General features: G+C 40.1%; 1 protein-coding gene across 2 annotated transcripts in view; it reads left to right on the forward strand.

Annotated features, from left to right (window-relative positions):
* The window catches only part of grk6 (G protein-coupled receptor kinase 6), a 60887-nt gene that overhangs the window by 28701 nt on the left and 16445 nt on the right, over positions 1–15741 (forward strand). For both annotated transcript variants that reach the window (XM_063011052.1, XM_063011054.1), the window contains exons 3-8: positions 1018–1130; positions 6265–6342; positions 9157–9257; positions 9359–9451; positions 12775–12838; positions 15039–15179. In XM_063011052.1, the coding sequence (XP_062867122.1) occupies positions 1018–1130; positions 6265–6342; positions 9157–9257; positions 9359–9451; positions 12775–12838; positions 15039–15179 (590 nt within the window). The remainder of the gene's footprint in view (positions 1–1017; positions 1131–6264; positions 6343–9156; positions 9258–9358; positions 9452–12774; positions 12839–15038; positions 15180–15741) is intronic.

Genomic DNA, 15741 nt, shown 5'->3' on the forward strand with positions numbered 1-15741 from the left:
GGTTCCTCATAACTGATGCAATTACGACCTCTGCTGGCTGATTGAAGGTGCCTGCGCAAAGTCGTTGACCAGGGTGTGTCTCTCTTTACACAAAGCTGATCGGCATATAAACTCGCCTCATGCAGGTGAAAAGATGTCGTTACTGCACACGTGTCGGAGGGGGCGTGTGTCAGTTGGGGTGATCCTCAGTCAGCAGTGGAGTGTAGTATCGGTACAGAGGAAGCATGGCTCTTGAACCATCAACTTTTTGATCAGTAGTCCTTACCTTACTTAACCTACATGGTGATTTATGTGGTGTGTTGATGTAGACGGTGGAAAACCTTCTGGGATTTAGTCTACCTTCAAAGTCAATAGATGGATGTATGGATCGATGGATGGATGTACGCCTGAATACTTTGTACTGTGGAATTCTTTACAGTGTGTACCTTTAATCGTAAAAGTAACTCTAAATAATATTGTATATTTATTTAAAGCTGAATAAGACAAAATATGAAACTGATTTTCAACCGACTATGATAAAGATTGCTGTAGGTGTCTTGATTATGTCAATACTGTGTGAATTTAGGTACGGACAGCAAGTGGAATGGGTTTGGGCTGGACGTTAGTAATGCGAGTAGCAAAAAGAAGAACATTTGATGTAAATAGCAACATTTAGCACTGTAGATCTGAAGCAAGTAAGTGGTTTAGTGAAGCTCAGAGTGAGCCTTTAAGCTTGGAGATTGTCTGTGGTAGGATGTTGATGCTGCTAGCGTCTATTTCTTTGCTGTAGAGTAATGGTCGTGTCCCTGAGGTTTCCTTTACAGGCATAGAGAGGAAGAGAGGAGAGTGCTATTGATTTTTATTGTGTTCATCGACTGGCTGCAATGATATTTACTCATTTGCTTGGTGCATCTGCATGCACCCATATTGTGTGTGTGTGTTTGCGCTTGTGTGTGTGTGTGTTTGTTTGAAATATTGCCTCTCTTTTAAAGTGCTTAGTCACCGATTCTCATCCCATGCCGTTTTTACATTTTACAGAGAAGGACTACAACAGCCTTTGCGAGAGGCAGCCGATCGGACGCATGCTTTTTAGGCAGTTCTGTGATACCAGGCCGGAGCTGAGGCGCTGCGTCAAGTTCTTGGATGCTGTGGTAAGTTTTATAGTTTAGAATTCTGTAAAGGTAAAAAACACTGTTTCCAGGTGGAACCCCTCATAAATTTATTAGCTAACCAACTGGGCAACTAAGTGCTCTAATGTGTTTGCCCAGTTTGTGGATTTGGTTGCCCAGCAACCAGGTGATAAACTGGGTTAATCCAAATATGTGATGATCAGCCTTGTCAGTTCAGAGTAGTTTTGAAATAACATTCTGTTTCCTCAAGGTTTTACGAATTTAATTTAAAATGCATCAGGATCTACTTGGGTTTTTTATTTTACGTCTTTTACGTCTTTTAGTCTTTTCCTAACCTCCATCACAACTGATTTAGTTTATGAGTTAGTTAATAAGCTTGCTATGAGCTGAAGCAGGTGTTTCTGGAGCAGAGAAAGTTCCACGGGGCAGTAAGCCTCCAGGACTGAAGCTGAGAACCCATGTTCTATATCACCACTATGTACAAAGTCAATCCACATCATTAGACAATTTTGGGCGGCACAGTGGCTAAGTGGGTAGCACTGTTGCCTCACAGCAAGAAGGTCCTGGGTTCGATCCCCAGGTGGGGCGGTCCGGGTCCTTTCTGCGTGGGTTTACTCCGGGTGCTCCGGTTTCCTCCCACAGTCTAAAGACATGCAAGTGAGGTGAATTGGAGACACTAAATTGTCCATGACTGTGTTTGATATAACCTTGTGAACTGATGAATCTTGTGTAATGAGTAACTACTGTTCCTGTCATGAATGTAACCAAAGTGTAAAACATGATGTTAAAATCCTAATAAACTAACAAACATTACACAATTTTTGTAGACCCATTTTATCCTGAAATTGGTTCCCTACCTAATTCACAGCCATGAAAATCGTGTTCAATTCAGTTTACTGGTTAATATGCACTATGAGGCAGTCCTAAAAATCCTACGGCAATTCAGTTAGCAATCGGTTAGTCAAAATGTCTAACATGAAGCCTCGCACCGTTACTGGATGTTTTAGGTTCACATTCAACCATTAATTTAGTAGGGCCCTACCTATAATGGTCAATAGCAACCCAGCAGTGGTATGAAAAGACACATGAAATGATACAGATTTTGCTTTTGATTTAGGTTTTGTGTCAGATCTGTATGTTTTTGCACAGTAGTGGATGTTTCTGTGTAAAGAAAAAGGAATGTATTGTGTAAGGGTTTGGTTTTGCAATAAGGTACTCAATAAATAGGTTAGGTAAGGGAAGTTGATCATTCTGTTTTCCACAGCAGTATATTTCAATAAGATTTAACTAAGCATTTAAACAATGACAATTTTGGATTGAAATTATTTAGCATTAAATGGTTACATAGAACTGTGCTGACGTCCCTCTAGCTATTAGGCCTAGTCCATATTTGTAAATTATAATTGATATTAGGGAGCTCAGGTGGCACACTAGTCTATTACGTTCTCTTACACCACTAGCATAACGCTAGCTAGATTCTGGTTTAAATTTTAGTGATGCTATCGGCCGGCCGGGCATCTACAAAGACGTAATTGGCTATGTCTTAGGATGCCATGTAATGGATTAGTGTCCTGTCCATAATATTGCTGCCTTGCACCCAGTTAATTGCTAGTGAACACATCACCTCCTGGGGGTGGGGTCGGTAGGCAAATCCATAATAATGCCCACGGCCATATAACGTGTTATTTATATCAACAAGCACTTTTTTTTTAATCATTGCACAATCACATTTACATAGCATTTTGTAGTCTGAGTCAGTCTGCTGTTAGAATGTATTATATTGTAATTGTATTAATGAAAACTCAAAGTTCATTCATTCATTGTCTGTTTTACCATTGCCGTATCCTATTCAAGGTCACAGTGGGCACAATTCAATTGTTGAAATGTAGGAAAAACCCTGGACAGGTTGCCAGTCCATCACAGGGCACACACACTCACATTCACATCTTAGGCAATTTTTAGTATCTCCAATTAACCTGATTGCATGTCTTTGGACCGTGGGAGAAACCCACACGGACACGGAAAGAACATGCAAACCCAACACAGAAAGCTGGGAATCGAACCCAGGAGCTTCTTGCTGTAACCTACTGTATTGGCCCAAAACTCGAAGCTGGTATTGATTAATTAAAAAAAAAATACATTTACATGTTTGTTTGCTTGAGGATTTTTTATTTTAAGTAGACACAGAGACTTAAAGTAAAGAAAACTACAAACCTGAAATAACAACTGACTTTTATTGGTTGCTGTCTGACACTGTTGTACAACTGGTGTGTCAAGTACTTTTATTACGCTCAATTGGACGGAACTGTTCTGCAAATGTAACTTTCTCAATAAAAAAAACTTTAAAAATAAACAAAATGTATACATTTTTAAATGTGCATTTCATATTACAGACACTTTTGATGTCCCTATTCTTTTTAAAAAAAATTTTTTTTAATGCATTTTCTCCCTTTTCCTCCTGATTTTTGGCGCCTCCAATTTGTACCCAATTGCGTTATGCTTCCTCTTTACTGGTGCTGACCCCCGTCCCATATTGAGGAGAGCGAACTGACACACGTCCCCTCTGACACGTGAGCAGTAGCCTGCTGCATTTTTTCACTTGCACCAGCCGAGTTCATATGCGAATCAGCCCTGTGCACGGAGAGCCCCACCCTGATCACCATTGTTCCTCTACTCTGTGCGGACGCCATCAATCAGCCAGCAGAGGTCGTAATTGCATCAGTTATGAGGTCCCTATCCGGCTCCCTACCTTGTATGTTTGTTTATTAGGATTTTAACGTCATGTTTTTACACTTTTGGTTACATTCATGACAGGAAACGGTAGTTTATCTTCACACAAGGAAACGGGAGCACCCGGAGTAAACCCACACAGGCACGGGGAGAACATGCAAACTCCACACAGAAAGGACCCAGACCGCCCCACCCGGGGATCGAACCCAGGACCTTCTTGCTGTGAGGCGACAGTGCTACCCACTTAGCCACCGTGCCACCCCCCTACCCTGTATGAACAACAGCCAAATGTTGTTCAAGTAGCCGCCCAGCCCAGCTGGTTGGCAGAGCTGAGATTCGAAATCCAACCTCTGGTGTGCTAGCGTATTTTAGCGCTGCGCCACCTGAGCGGCCTTGATGTCCCTATTCTACACCTAGTTAAAAGGTTTTATTTCTTTTGAAGCACTTTGTTTACTTTTGATAAATGAAATTCTTAAACTTATGTGAGCGGTTCTCATTGTTAGCTTAGCTCTAATAAGCCGCTGCAGTCAGGACCTTATCTAAATATTGTCTTGTGCTTACAAGTCTCCACATCTGCACAAATCACTGTTTGCTTCTTTCGATGAAGCAGTTCTAACTGACAAACATATGTTATAAACCATAAACAATGTCTTGACCTCTAATCGAGGGACTTCCCATAACCGCATGAAGGCAAATTAAGCTATTCACAAAAATCCGTCACGTATCCAACAAAGAAGCTCTTTAATGTGATAATCGGCTTCATTGTAGCATGTGGACGTGAATTTATCTTAGCAGCGTTTCTATCAGAGCCGGCGCTGAGGATATATCCTGCAGATAAATTTGAGGTCAACCGACTGCGGTCGCTGGAGAAAACAGTCCTTGTCTTGGCTAAATTCATAGAGGGTTCTTTTATTTAGGCATGTGTTAGTAATAAGGAGAGTAGCGGGGTGAGGAAGTTGTGAGGTTGCTATGACATTTGCAGGAAATGTGAAAATAAAACAATAGTGTGTAGTATGCATCACTGCGTTGATAGTTCCCCAAAGTACAGCAGTCTTCGGTTCATAATTTATTATTCAGTTTATAAGTTAAGTCAAGTAATGAGAGAAAAGGCAAGAGTTATAAAATTTAAAAAAAGAATAACAGGGTTGAAAATTTGAGTAGTCATCAGTCTGTTTGGATAGGTCACGTGTGGCTTGGCATTTCTAGAATATATGTAACCATTCTTTGCTGCAGAATTGAGTTCAGTCACATACCTTATGGGTATTTACTGATTTTGGCCAATCAAGGACATTTACTTTCCTATACTTAAGTTGCTGCTTTGTTTTTGGTGGTGTCTTAAGGGTTGATGTTGTGCTGGCAGGTGAAAACCTGCTCATCTTTAGCTGTCTAGGAGAGGGCTGGATGTTCTCCTCAGAATTTGGGTGCACTTGGCAACATCTGTTTTTCTTTCAATCCTGATCAATTGCTCAGTTCCCACTAAAGAGAAACGCTACCACAACAGAATGTTGCCATCATCATGCTTCACAGTAGGTATGGTGTATTTTGGGTGGCGAAATCTTGCTGACCAGAAAACCTTTTACCACATGGTACTACAATCAGTTGTGCGTGTTTATAAGGTGATATTTATTTATTTACCCATTTTTTTCAAGTGCAGTTGAAAAAGACCATTTGTGAGATCAGGCACTGACTGAAACACAGTTGACATTTCAACTGCTTAGAGCTGTTGTAGCCTAGTGCTTAAGGTACTGGACTAGTAGGGGGCACAAGGTAGCACTGTCGCCACACAGCAAGAAGGTCCTGGGTTCGATCCCCAGTTGGGGCGGTCCGGGTCCTTTCTGTGTGGAGTTTGCATGTTCTCCCCCTGTCTGCGTGGGTTTCCTCCCGGTGCTCAGGTTTCCTCCCACAGTCCAAAGACATGCAAGTGAGGTAAATTGGAGATACTAAATTGTCCATGACTGTGTTCAATATAACTGATGAACCTTGTGTAATGAGTAACTACCGTTCCTGTCATGAATGTAACCAAAGTGTAAAACATGTTAAAATCCTAATAAACAAATTTGCTACTGTTGGACCTATGAGCAAGGCCCTTAATCCTCAATTGCTTAAACAATATACTGCCACAGTTCTGTAAGTCGCTTTGGATAAAAGCGTCTGCTAAATGCCAAAGCTTCTGTACTCCAAAACTGCTGGATAGGAAAGGGCCTTCTTCGAAATGTTGCCACAGAGTTAAAAACATACCATTTACTGTATTTTATTCAAGTGTTTGCATGTGTGGGTGTGGCTATGCAAGTACGCACGACCAGTATGGTACTTTCTGCTTTTATATTTTTGTTATTTAGTTAAAAGTTTCTGCACGTCATTCTTCATTTTCACATATACAGTTTCTTTAAATTAACACTATTGTGTTTTTGTTTGGCTGTTGTAGGCAGAGTATGAAGTAGCTCCAGACGAAAGGAGGAAGGAGTGTGGACAGGAGCTCCTCGACAAGTATTTAAATCCAAAGGTATACAGTGTCATATACAGTGTATCACAAAAGTGAGTACACCCCTCACATTTCTGCAGATATTTAAGTATATCTTTTCGTGGGACAACACTGACAAAATGACACTTTGACACAATGAAAAGTAGTCTGTGTGCAGCTTATATAACAGTGTAAATTTATTCTTCCCTCAAAATAACTCAATATACAGCCATTAATGTCTAAACCACCGGCAACAAAAGTGAGTACACCCCTAAGAAACTACACCCCTAAATGTCCAAATTGAGCATTTTCCCTCCAAAATGTCATGTGATTTGTTAGTGTTACTAGGTCTCAGGTGTGCATAGGGAGCAGGTGTGTTCAATTTAGTAGTACAGCTCTCACACTCTCTCATACTGGTCACTGAAAGTTCCAACATGGCACCTCATGGCAAAGAACTCTCTGAGGATCTTAAAAGACGAATTGTTGCGCTACATGAAGATGGCCAAGGCTACAAGAAGATTGCCAACACCCTGAAACTGAGCTGCAGCACAGTGGCCAAGATCATCCAGCGTTTTAAAAGAGCAGGGTCCACTCAGAACAGACCTCGCGTTGGTCGTCCAAAGAAGCTGAGTGCACGTGCTCAGCATCACATCCAACTGCTGTCTTTGAAAGATAGGCACAGGAGTGCTGTCAGCATTGCTGCAGAGATTGAAAAGGTGGGGGGTCAGCCTGTCAGTGCTCAGACCATACGCCGCACACTACATCAAATTGGTCTGCATGGCTGTCACCCCAGAAGGAAGCCTCTTCTGAAGTCTCTACACAAGAAAGCCTGCAAACAGTTTGCTGAAGACATGTCAACAAAGGACATGGATTACTGGAACCATGTCCTATGGTCTGATGAGACCAAGATTAATTTGTTTGGTTCAGATGGTCTCAAGCATGTGTGGCGGCAATCAGGTGAGGAGTACAAAGATAAGTGTGTCATGCCTACAGTCAAGCATGGTGGTGGGAATGCCATGGTCTGGGGCTGCATGAGTGCAGCAGGTGTTGGGGAGTTACATTTCATTGAGGGACACATGAACTCCAATATGTACTGTGAAATACTGAAGCAGAGCATGATCCCCTCCCTCCGGAAACTGGGTCGCAGGGCAGTGTTCCAGCATGATAATGACCCCAAACACACCTCTAAGACGACCACTGCTTTATTGAAGAGGCTGAGGGTAAAGGTGATGGACTGGCCAAGCATGTCTCCAGACCTAAACCCAATAGAACATCTTTGGGGCATCCTCAAGCGGAAGGTGGAGGAGCGCAAAGTCTCGAATATCCGCCAGCTCCGTGATGTCGTCATGGAGGAGTGGAAAAGCATTCCAGTGGCAACCTGTGAAGCTCTGGTAAACTCCATGCCCAGGAGAGTTAAGGCAGTTCTGGGAAATAATGGTGGCCACACAAAATATTGACACTTCAGGAACTTTCACTAAGGGGTGTACTCACTTTTGTTGCCGGTGGTTTAGACATTAATGGCTGTATATTGAGTTATTTTGAGGGAAGAATACATTTACACTGTTATATAAGCTTCACACAGACTACTTTTCATTGTGTCAAAGTGTCATTTTGTCAGTGTTGTCCCATGAAAAGATATACTTAAATATCTGCAGAAATGTGAGGGGTGTACTCACTTTTGTGATACACTGTATATTAATTTCTTTAGCTCAAAAGTAAAAGTAACCCAAATTACATACAAATTAAGTGAAGCCAATAGTGAAATCCTCTAATTTTATTTGTTTATTGATTTTTTTCATTTTACTAACTGCTTTGACCTGGTCAAGGGATGTCTGACCCCACCAGGAAACACTGTGCCCTAGTCAGCAGGGTATCACACAGGTCACCCGTCTATCACAGGGCAACTAATACTTATACATTCACTTACTTACTTACACCTTGGGACAAGTTAGAGCAGCCAGTCCACCTTCCGACACCCACAGAGACACTAAGTAAACATATCAAGCCCCTACAGAAAGTGACCAGAGGTAGGGCTGAATCTCAGTCCCATGTTGCTGTGAGGCATCCAATTCAAAATATTTTTTATAATAATAATAAAGACACTCTATACTGTCTTTGCTATTCCAGTTAGTACTGGAGGTGGGGATAGATGTTTCAAATATATTGTGAGCATCCTCATCATATTTTAATCAGTTACACTTCACAGAGGGTTTTACACTGACCAGGCATAACATTATGACCACTGACATGTGAAGTGAATAACACTGATTATCTCATCACGGCACCTGTTAGTGGGTGGGATATATTCGGCAGCAAGTAAACATTTTATCCTCAGAGTTGATGTGTTAGACGCAGGAAACAAGGTTTAACAAGGGCCAATTTGTGATGGCTAGACGACTGGGTCAGAGCATCTCCAAAACTGCAGCTCTTGTGGGGTGTTCCCGGTCTGCAGTGGTCAGTATATATCAAAAGTGGTCCAAGGAAGGAACAGTGGTAAACCGGTGACAGGGTCATGGGCGGCCAAGGCTCATTGATGCATGTGGGGGGTGAAGGCTGGCCCGTGTGGTCCGATCCAACAGATGAGCTGCTGTAGATCAAATTGCTGAAGAAGTTAATGCTGGTTCTGATAGAACGGTGTCAGAGGTTGCAGGGCTGTTTTGGCAGCAAAAGGGGGACCAACACAATATTAGGAAGGTGGTCATAATGCTATGCCTGGTCGTTGTATATTAGAAAATTTTATATTTAATATTGCAGAATTTTACTGTTATCAAGTTTGCACATAGTAGCATTTCTAATTTCATTTAGGAAGAAAATGCTTTACCAGAAGACTCTTTCTTTGCTTTTGTGTGTGCACAGTCAGAAGACCATGTCCCTGAGGTGCCAGAGGAGATGGTATCTAAATGTGCAGAGCGCTTGGAACAGGAGGCCTGTAAAGAACTTTTCATGGACTGTACCAAGTAAGATTCCCTTACAAGCTGAAATTCCTCTTATTTAGCACTTAGTTATTATGAGTTTATATTAAAGCAGCTGTGCTGCTGTATTTACATTTTTATTCTAGACTGATCCATGACTACTTGAGCGTGGCCCCTTTTGCAGACTACCTCGACAGTATCTACTTCAACCGCTTTCTACAATGGAAGTGGCTTGAGAGGTATGACTGTTTCACATCTTCATTCTCTAAAATAGCAACAGTAAAGTTATGGGACAGGGCCTATTTAAGTCTATAAATGTAACACAATTATGCTTTGGTATGAAAGGAACATGCAAGAAAGGCCAAGTGCTTTATGAGAAAGAGTGGGTTAAGGCTTGCGGCTTAACCACAAAATGCTTAAGCAAATAAATAATCCAGTAGTTTACCATCAATGCTAATAAGCACTTTCATAGTATCAGAAGTTTTAGGGAATTTGGAAAAACCACTACTGATTGCTGTTGACCTGTAGTTCTTCAAATGTACTGAAAACCAGAATGCTTCTGTAACTGATATCACCACAGGGACTTAGGAATACTTGTGAACTTTTTGTCACTGAAAAAAAATAAGAAAAAACACTTAAAAAAAAAAAGAACTGGTGTCTTCAGTCTTCAAAAGTTATATGCATCAAAATGTAAAAAAACATTAAAAAAATAATAAAGCAAATTAAAAAAAAAACATATTTAACATTTAACACAATAATGCATATAGTTTATGACTTTCACCATATACCATACATAATATTGTAGAAGGATTCAGGGAATCTGGACTCCAGAAACCACTGTTAAATGCAAGAGAGTTAACAAATCACAGATTGTTTTTAGTGCAATATACAAAATGTCCCAACTTTTCTGGAATTAATTTATAAAAAAAATACATTGGGCATTATGTTAAACCAAATTTAAAAAAAGGGTCAAAGCACATTAAAATACTACAAAAGTACAAACAAGTATTCATATTCCTTGTAATTTTAAGACCTTGACTAATCGTGTAGATGTTTTCAATTACTGCACAATTAGATCAGTACGTTAGAAACAAGAGTAGTCAAAGATGTAGTCAAAGGGACAGTGCTAGCCTAGTGGGTAGAGCTTTTGGCTATAAATCAGAAGAGTTGGTTCAAATCCAGGCTCTGCTATGCAGCCACTGTTGGGTCATTGGACAAGGCTTTTAACCCTGTCTGCTCCAGGGGTGTACACCTGCACACTGATCAGCCATCACCTCCTTGTTTCTACTCTCACTGTCCATTTTATCAGCTCCACTTACCATATAGAAGCACTTTGAAGTTCTACAATTACTGACTGTAATCCATCTGTTTTTCTACATACTGTTTTAGCCTGCTTTCACCCTGTTCTTCAATGGTCAGGACCACCACAGAGTAGGTATTATTTAGGTGGTGGATCATTCTCAGCACTGCAGTGACACTGACATGGTGGTGGTGTGTTAGTGTGTGTTGTGCTGGTATGAGTGGATCAGACACAGCAGCGCTGCTGGAGTTTTTAAATACCGTCTCCACTCACTGTCCACTCTTTTAGACACTCCTACTTAGTTGGTCCACCTCGGCCAGTAGATGCAAAGTCGCAGACGATCGCTCATCTATTGCTGCTGTTTGAGTTGGTCATCATCTAGACCTTCATCAGTGGTCACAGGACGCTGCCCACGGGGCGCTGTTGGCTGGATATTTTTGGTTGGTGGACTATTCTCAGTCCAGCAATGACAGTGTGGTGTTTACAAACTTCATCAGCATTGCCGTGTCTTATCCACTCATACCAGCACAACACACACTAACACACCACCACCATGTCAGTGACACTGCAGTGCTGAGAATGATCCACCACCTAAATAATACCTGCTCTGTAGTGGTCCTGGGAGAGTCCTGACCATTAAAGAACAGCATAAAAGGGGGCTAACAAAGCATGCAGAGAAACAGATGGACTACAGTCAATAATTTCAGAACTACAAAGTGCTTATATGGTAAGTGGAGCTGATAAAATGGACAATGATTGTAAAAACAAGGTGGTTTTAATGTTATGGCTGATCGGTGTATATGTATATATAACAAATAAAGGCCTTCTTCTATTTAGATCTAAAAATGCTCTAAATAGAGCATTTTTAAAAGCAGTATGTTTGATGTAAATGATCATAAATTAGCTAAAATTCCTGTTTCATTTTCATTAACACTTCATTCTGGTTAGGGTCATGGTGGAAATACCCTGGACAGGGCGCCAATCTATCGCAGGGCTTCGGCCATCACCCTCCAGACAAGCCAAGGTGTCAGTGTAGATGCCTGGCCGGCCCCATAGCACTGCTGAGATTTTATCCTGGGTCTTAACGGTGGTGGGCTAGCGTAACAGATCGTTGGACCACCTTAAGTTTATTTTATGGACCTATTTGAACAAGTGGATTGTTTTCATGCTTCACTATTTGCTCCTACTTCTAACACCATTGGTATGCAGGTTATGTATGGTGCTTGTGATCGAATACACACTTTAGCAAGCCCCCCACTTCATGACACCCATGTCTTATTGAAATAAAATTCTAAATCAGCATTAGCCACCAAATAGAAATGCAAATCAAAGGAGAGGGTGAAAGAACAACCAGCTCAACCAATCAAGGACAATCTAGAGTACAATTTTGTAAGAAGTAAATGTGTTCTAAGAAACGGTCCCAAACTTTTTCATCACATTAATAATTTCTCTGATCCATAGAGGATGGGAAGGAGGTATGGGTGATTTCCATTTAAGAAGTATCAGTCGTCTGGCAAGGAGAGTGACAAATGATATAAAATCAGCCCCCGTAGACGAAATAGGGGATGATATGGGAGTCACCCCAAACAAAACCGTAAGAGCATTGGGCTCAATAGGTTTTCCTGTTATCTCAGATAAAGATTTAAAGATCTCTGACCAAAACGGGAACAAAGAGGATAAGGGCCAGAATGTGTGAATATGGTTTGCTGGGGCTTGATGGTATCTGTCACATATGGGATCTTTATTCTAATGTATATGAGAAAGTTTAGTTAAGTAGAATCTGTGAATTATTTTACATTGTATAAGGCCATGTCTAGCGTGAATAGATGATTTATGAGCCTTCTTCAATGCCCTACTCCACAGCTTCTCTGAGATTTCCTCCCCTAATTCGGATTCCCAACGGGATTTAATAGTGGTATGAGAAGCTAGTCGCAGGGAATGGATCTGCCCATAAATATGTGAGATCAGCTCCCTAGAAATCTGAACAAATCCCATCCAAAATAGTTCAGACAGACAGAAAATGCTACAAGAAATTGCATCCACCCTTCAATGATTCAGACTATGTAAGCTGTAAGCTGTGCTTTTATGTATTTATGTATCCGGTCTACCTGAATTTCATTGTGTAAAGATCAGCCTGTGGTTGTGTAACATAAAAGCATGGTCATGATCTAACTATATTACATTTATTAGTAATAAAGGCAGCCTGTTATATAGTAACTGTAGCTATTGACGTCTCTCTCTTTCTCTCTCTCTCCTCAACAGACAGCCAGTTACAAAAAACACATTCCGTCAGTACAGGGTATTGGGAAAGGGCGGGTTCGGTGAGGTAAGTTGTATACTCGTATATGTGGGACAGTGGTATAATGTGCATTGTTTTGTGTAAAAATACATTATTTTACTTTGCAAAATTGCAAAAAATGTGATTAACAGTTCTGATTTTGTTATTTGTCCTGTGCTACAACAGACAAAAGACATTTTGGCATGTTTTTATAAAAAATCGGTGTATTAGGTCATAACAGGACCTGTCTTTTCATATGCACTATTAGCTATAAGTTTGTAGACACTATTCTGATTATTGAGTTTAGATGTTGTAGGTACATTCATAGCTAAGAGGTATATACAATAATTATTATTGATTATTAATCATATCCAATCATATTATTTCAAATATATGCTTCCAACTTTTGTGACAACAGTTTAGGAAAGGCCCTTTCCTCTTCCACCATGACTAAAAAAACTTCAGTGGCTTGTCCATAGCCCTGGTCTCAACCCCATCGAACATTTGCTAAGAATTAAAATGTCAGTTTTGAGCCAGGTCCTCTCATTAAACATCACTCTCCCAAGTGGGCACACATTTTAAATCTAGGGGCGGCTCGGTGGGTAGCACTGTCGCCTCATAGCAAAAAGGTCCTGGGTTTCATTCCCAGGTGGAGCGGTCCGGGTCCTTTCTGTGTGGAGTTTGCATGTTCCCCCTGTTTCTGTATGGGTTTTCTCCGGGTCCCCCGGTTTCCTCCCACAGTCCAAAGACATGCAAGTGAGATGAATTGGAGATACAAAATTGTCCATGACTGTGTTTGATATTAAAAACTTGTGAACTGATAAATCTTGTGTAATAGGTAACTACCGTTTCTGTCATGACTGTAACCAAAGTGTAAAACATGACGTTAAAGTCTTACTAAATAAATACATTTCAAAAGTAATTTCTATTATAAAAATGCAGTATATAATATTTTACTGCATTTTACTAATGTATGATTGCACAGTTTCGCAATTTTGCTAAATAACAACATACCTTTTACATTTTAAATTCAAGAAATAATCACAATAGTCCATACTGATTTTGATAGATCTATTTTTAGTTGTACATTTTAAAAACTCCTATTTGTCATTGACCATTAAATAAAATGTTTAGTTTTTAAACAGCTCCAAACAGACACATTTATGCCATGGCAATCTTTGCATTTTCATTATTTTAGACACTTTCTTTTGAGATTAAATAACTGAAACTAACTTTTTGTAGTTTCCGCACTTTTTAACTCTATTTATTAAGAATTTTAAAAACAAATTACATCACTTTTCTACATAGTCACCTTCTGTTGCATTTTTCACAGCATCGTACCAACTTTTTAATGGCATCAGCAAAAAATTTTTTTGGTTGAGCGTTTAGCTACTGACGCACCGCTACTTTCATATCATTATCACATGAAAATCTTCTTCCACTTAAAGCTTCTTTGAGCGTCCAAGAAGGTGGACATCAGATGGCGCTAAATCCGGACTATAAGCTCCCTCTCAGTCTCTCAGACACGACCAATTTCTACTCCTCCCCACTCACCGTTTCCAACCAAAATATAGAAGTGCGAAGATTTTCGAAGATCCCTCGTATGAAGTACTAGCATTACAATGGGACAATTTTAGGAGCTCTGTACAAATCTTAGTGGATGATGCATTTTCACAAGTCGGCAATGTCATTGGGAGCCATTTGAGGTTGGGAAAAAGGGCAGGACAATGAGGACAGAAATACTAAATATTGGGCTCAATTATATGTTTCAGTTGGCCAGTTGATTTTGGAATGGCTAATTCAGGCTAAACTCTATTGAGAAGACCTACACACTACTGAAACGTCAAGTATATTTTGACCCAGCATGGAAAACTTGAAAAAAACGTATATTTGTTACCAGTTTCAATGTGTTCCAATTATTCAGACACATAGGACAGAACAGTTACAGAAATCATTAAAATAGCAAGACTCCTGTTGACCCAAACTGTACATGTGTTGCTTACATTAGGATATTAGTTTCACACAGTTTCAGGTTTATTAATTCTTCTGTTTTGACACTGAAAACCAAAACACAATGCATCTTACAATTTGTGTAATGTAAACTGTAAAAGTTTATTAAAAGTTAAAGTTTGTTACTTCATAAAATACTTTGAAGGAGCACTCATTATAATACATACTGCTGTAATGTTTCAACTTTTCTGCTCTGGTGGTCTAAATTAAATTGTTTACTTTGTTTTTTACACCAAAGGTCTGTGCATGCCAGGTGCGGGCCACAGGCAAGATGTACGCCTGCAAGAAGCTGGAGAAAAAGCGGATCAAAAAGAGAAAAGGCGAGTCTATGGCCCTAAATGAGAAACAAATTCTCGAAAAAGTCAACAGTCGGTTTGTAGTAAGTATTTAAAGCTTTTCGTTTACCCTTAAATATAAACCTTCATTCCAGATGAGCAGGGACTGTTTAAATGTTAATAAATACAGAAAGCAGTGATTTGTCAATCCAGGCGACTAGGGAATATTTAAAGAAGATCATAAACAGGTTATGCAATCATGCTTAAATAATCATGCTCACCATTTTTGCCTAATAATGTGTCAACAAACAATTCAGCAGTTTAAGAAGAACATTCTTCACTAGCACATACAAAGATTTTTTCATCTATACATAACATAATTTATCAAAAGATTCAGGGACTCAAAAATTGAGGAGCATGGTTACAAACACTAGGCTGGACTGATTTGCCTGTTACTCAGACCTCTCTCTCTGATTAAAATCATTGTGCGTTATGCACGAATATTGCACAGTACAGCATCAAAGGCTCTGTATGACTAGATTTGCATGATAGAACAATAGCAAAAATATCAGCTTATAAAACGGATAGTTCCGGTCCTAAAATCTGATTGGCTGAGCCGTGTTCGAAGCCGTTGTAAAATCCCCGATAAACGCACACCTATGACCA

This window comes from Trichomycterus rosablanca, chromosome 16 (assembly GCF_030014385.1).
Source record: "Trichomycterus rosablanca isolate fTriRos1 chromosome 16, fTriRos1.hap1, whole genome shotgun sequence".
NCBI lineage: Eukaryota > Metazoa > Chordata > Actinopteri > Siluriformes > Trichomycteridae > Trichomycterus > Trichomycterus rosablanca.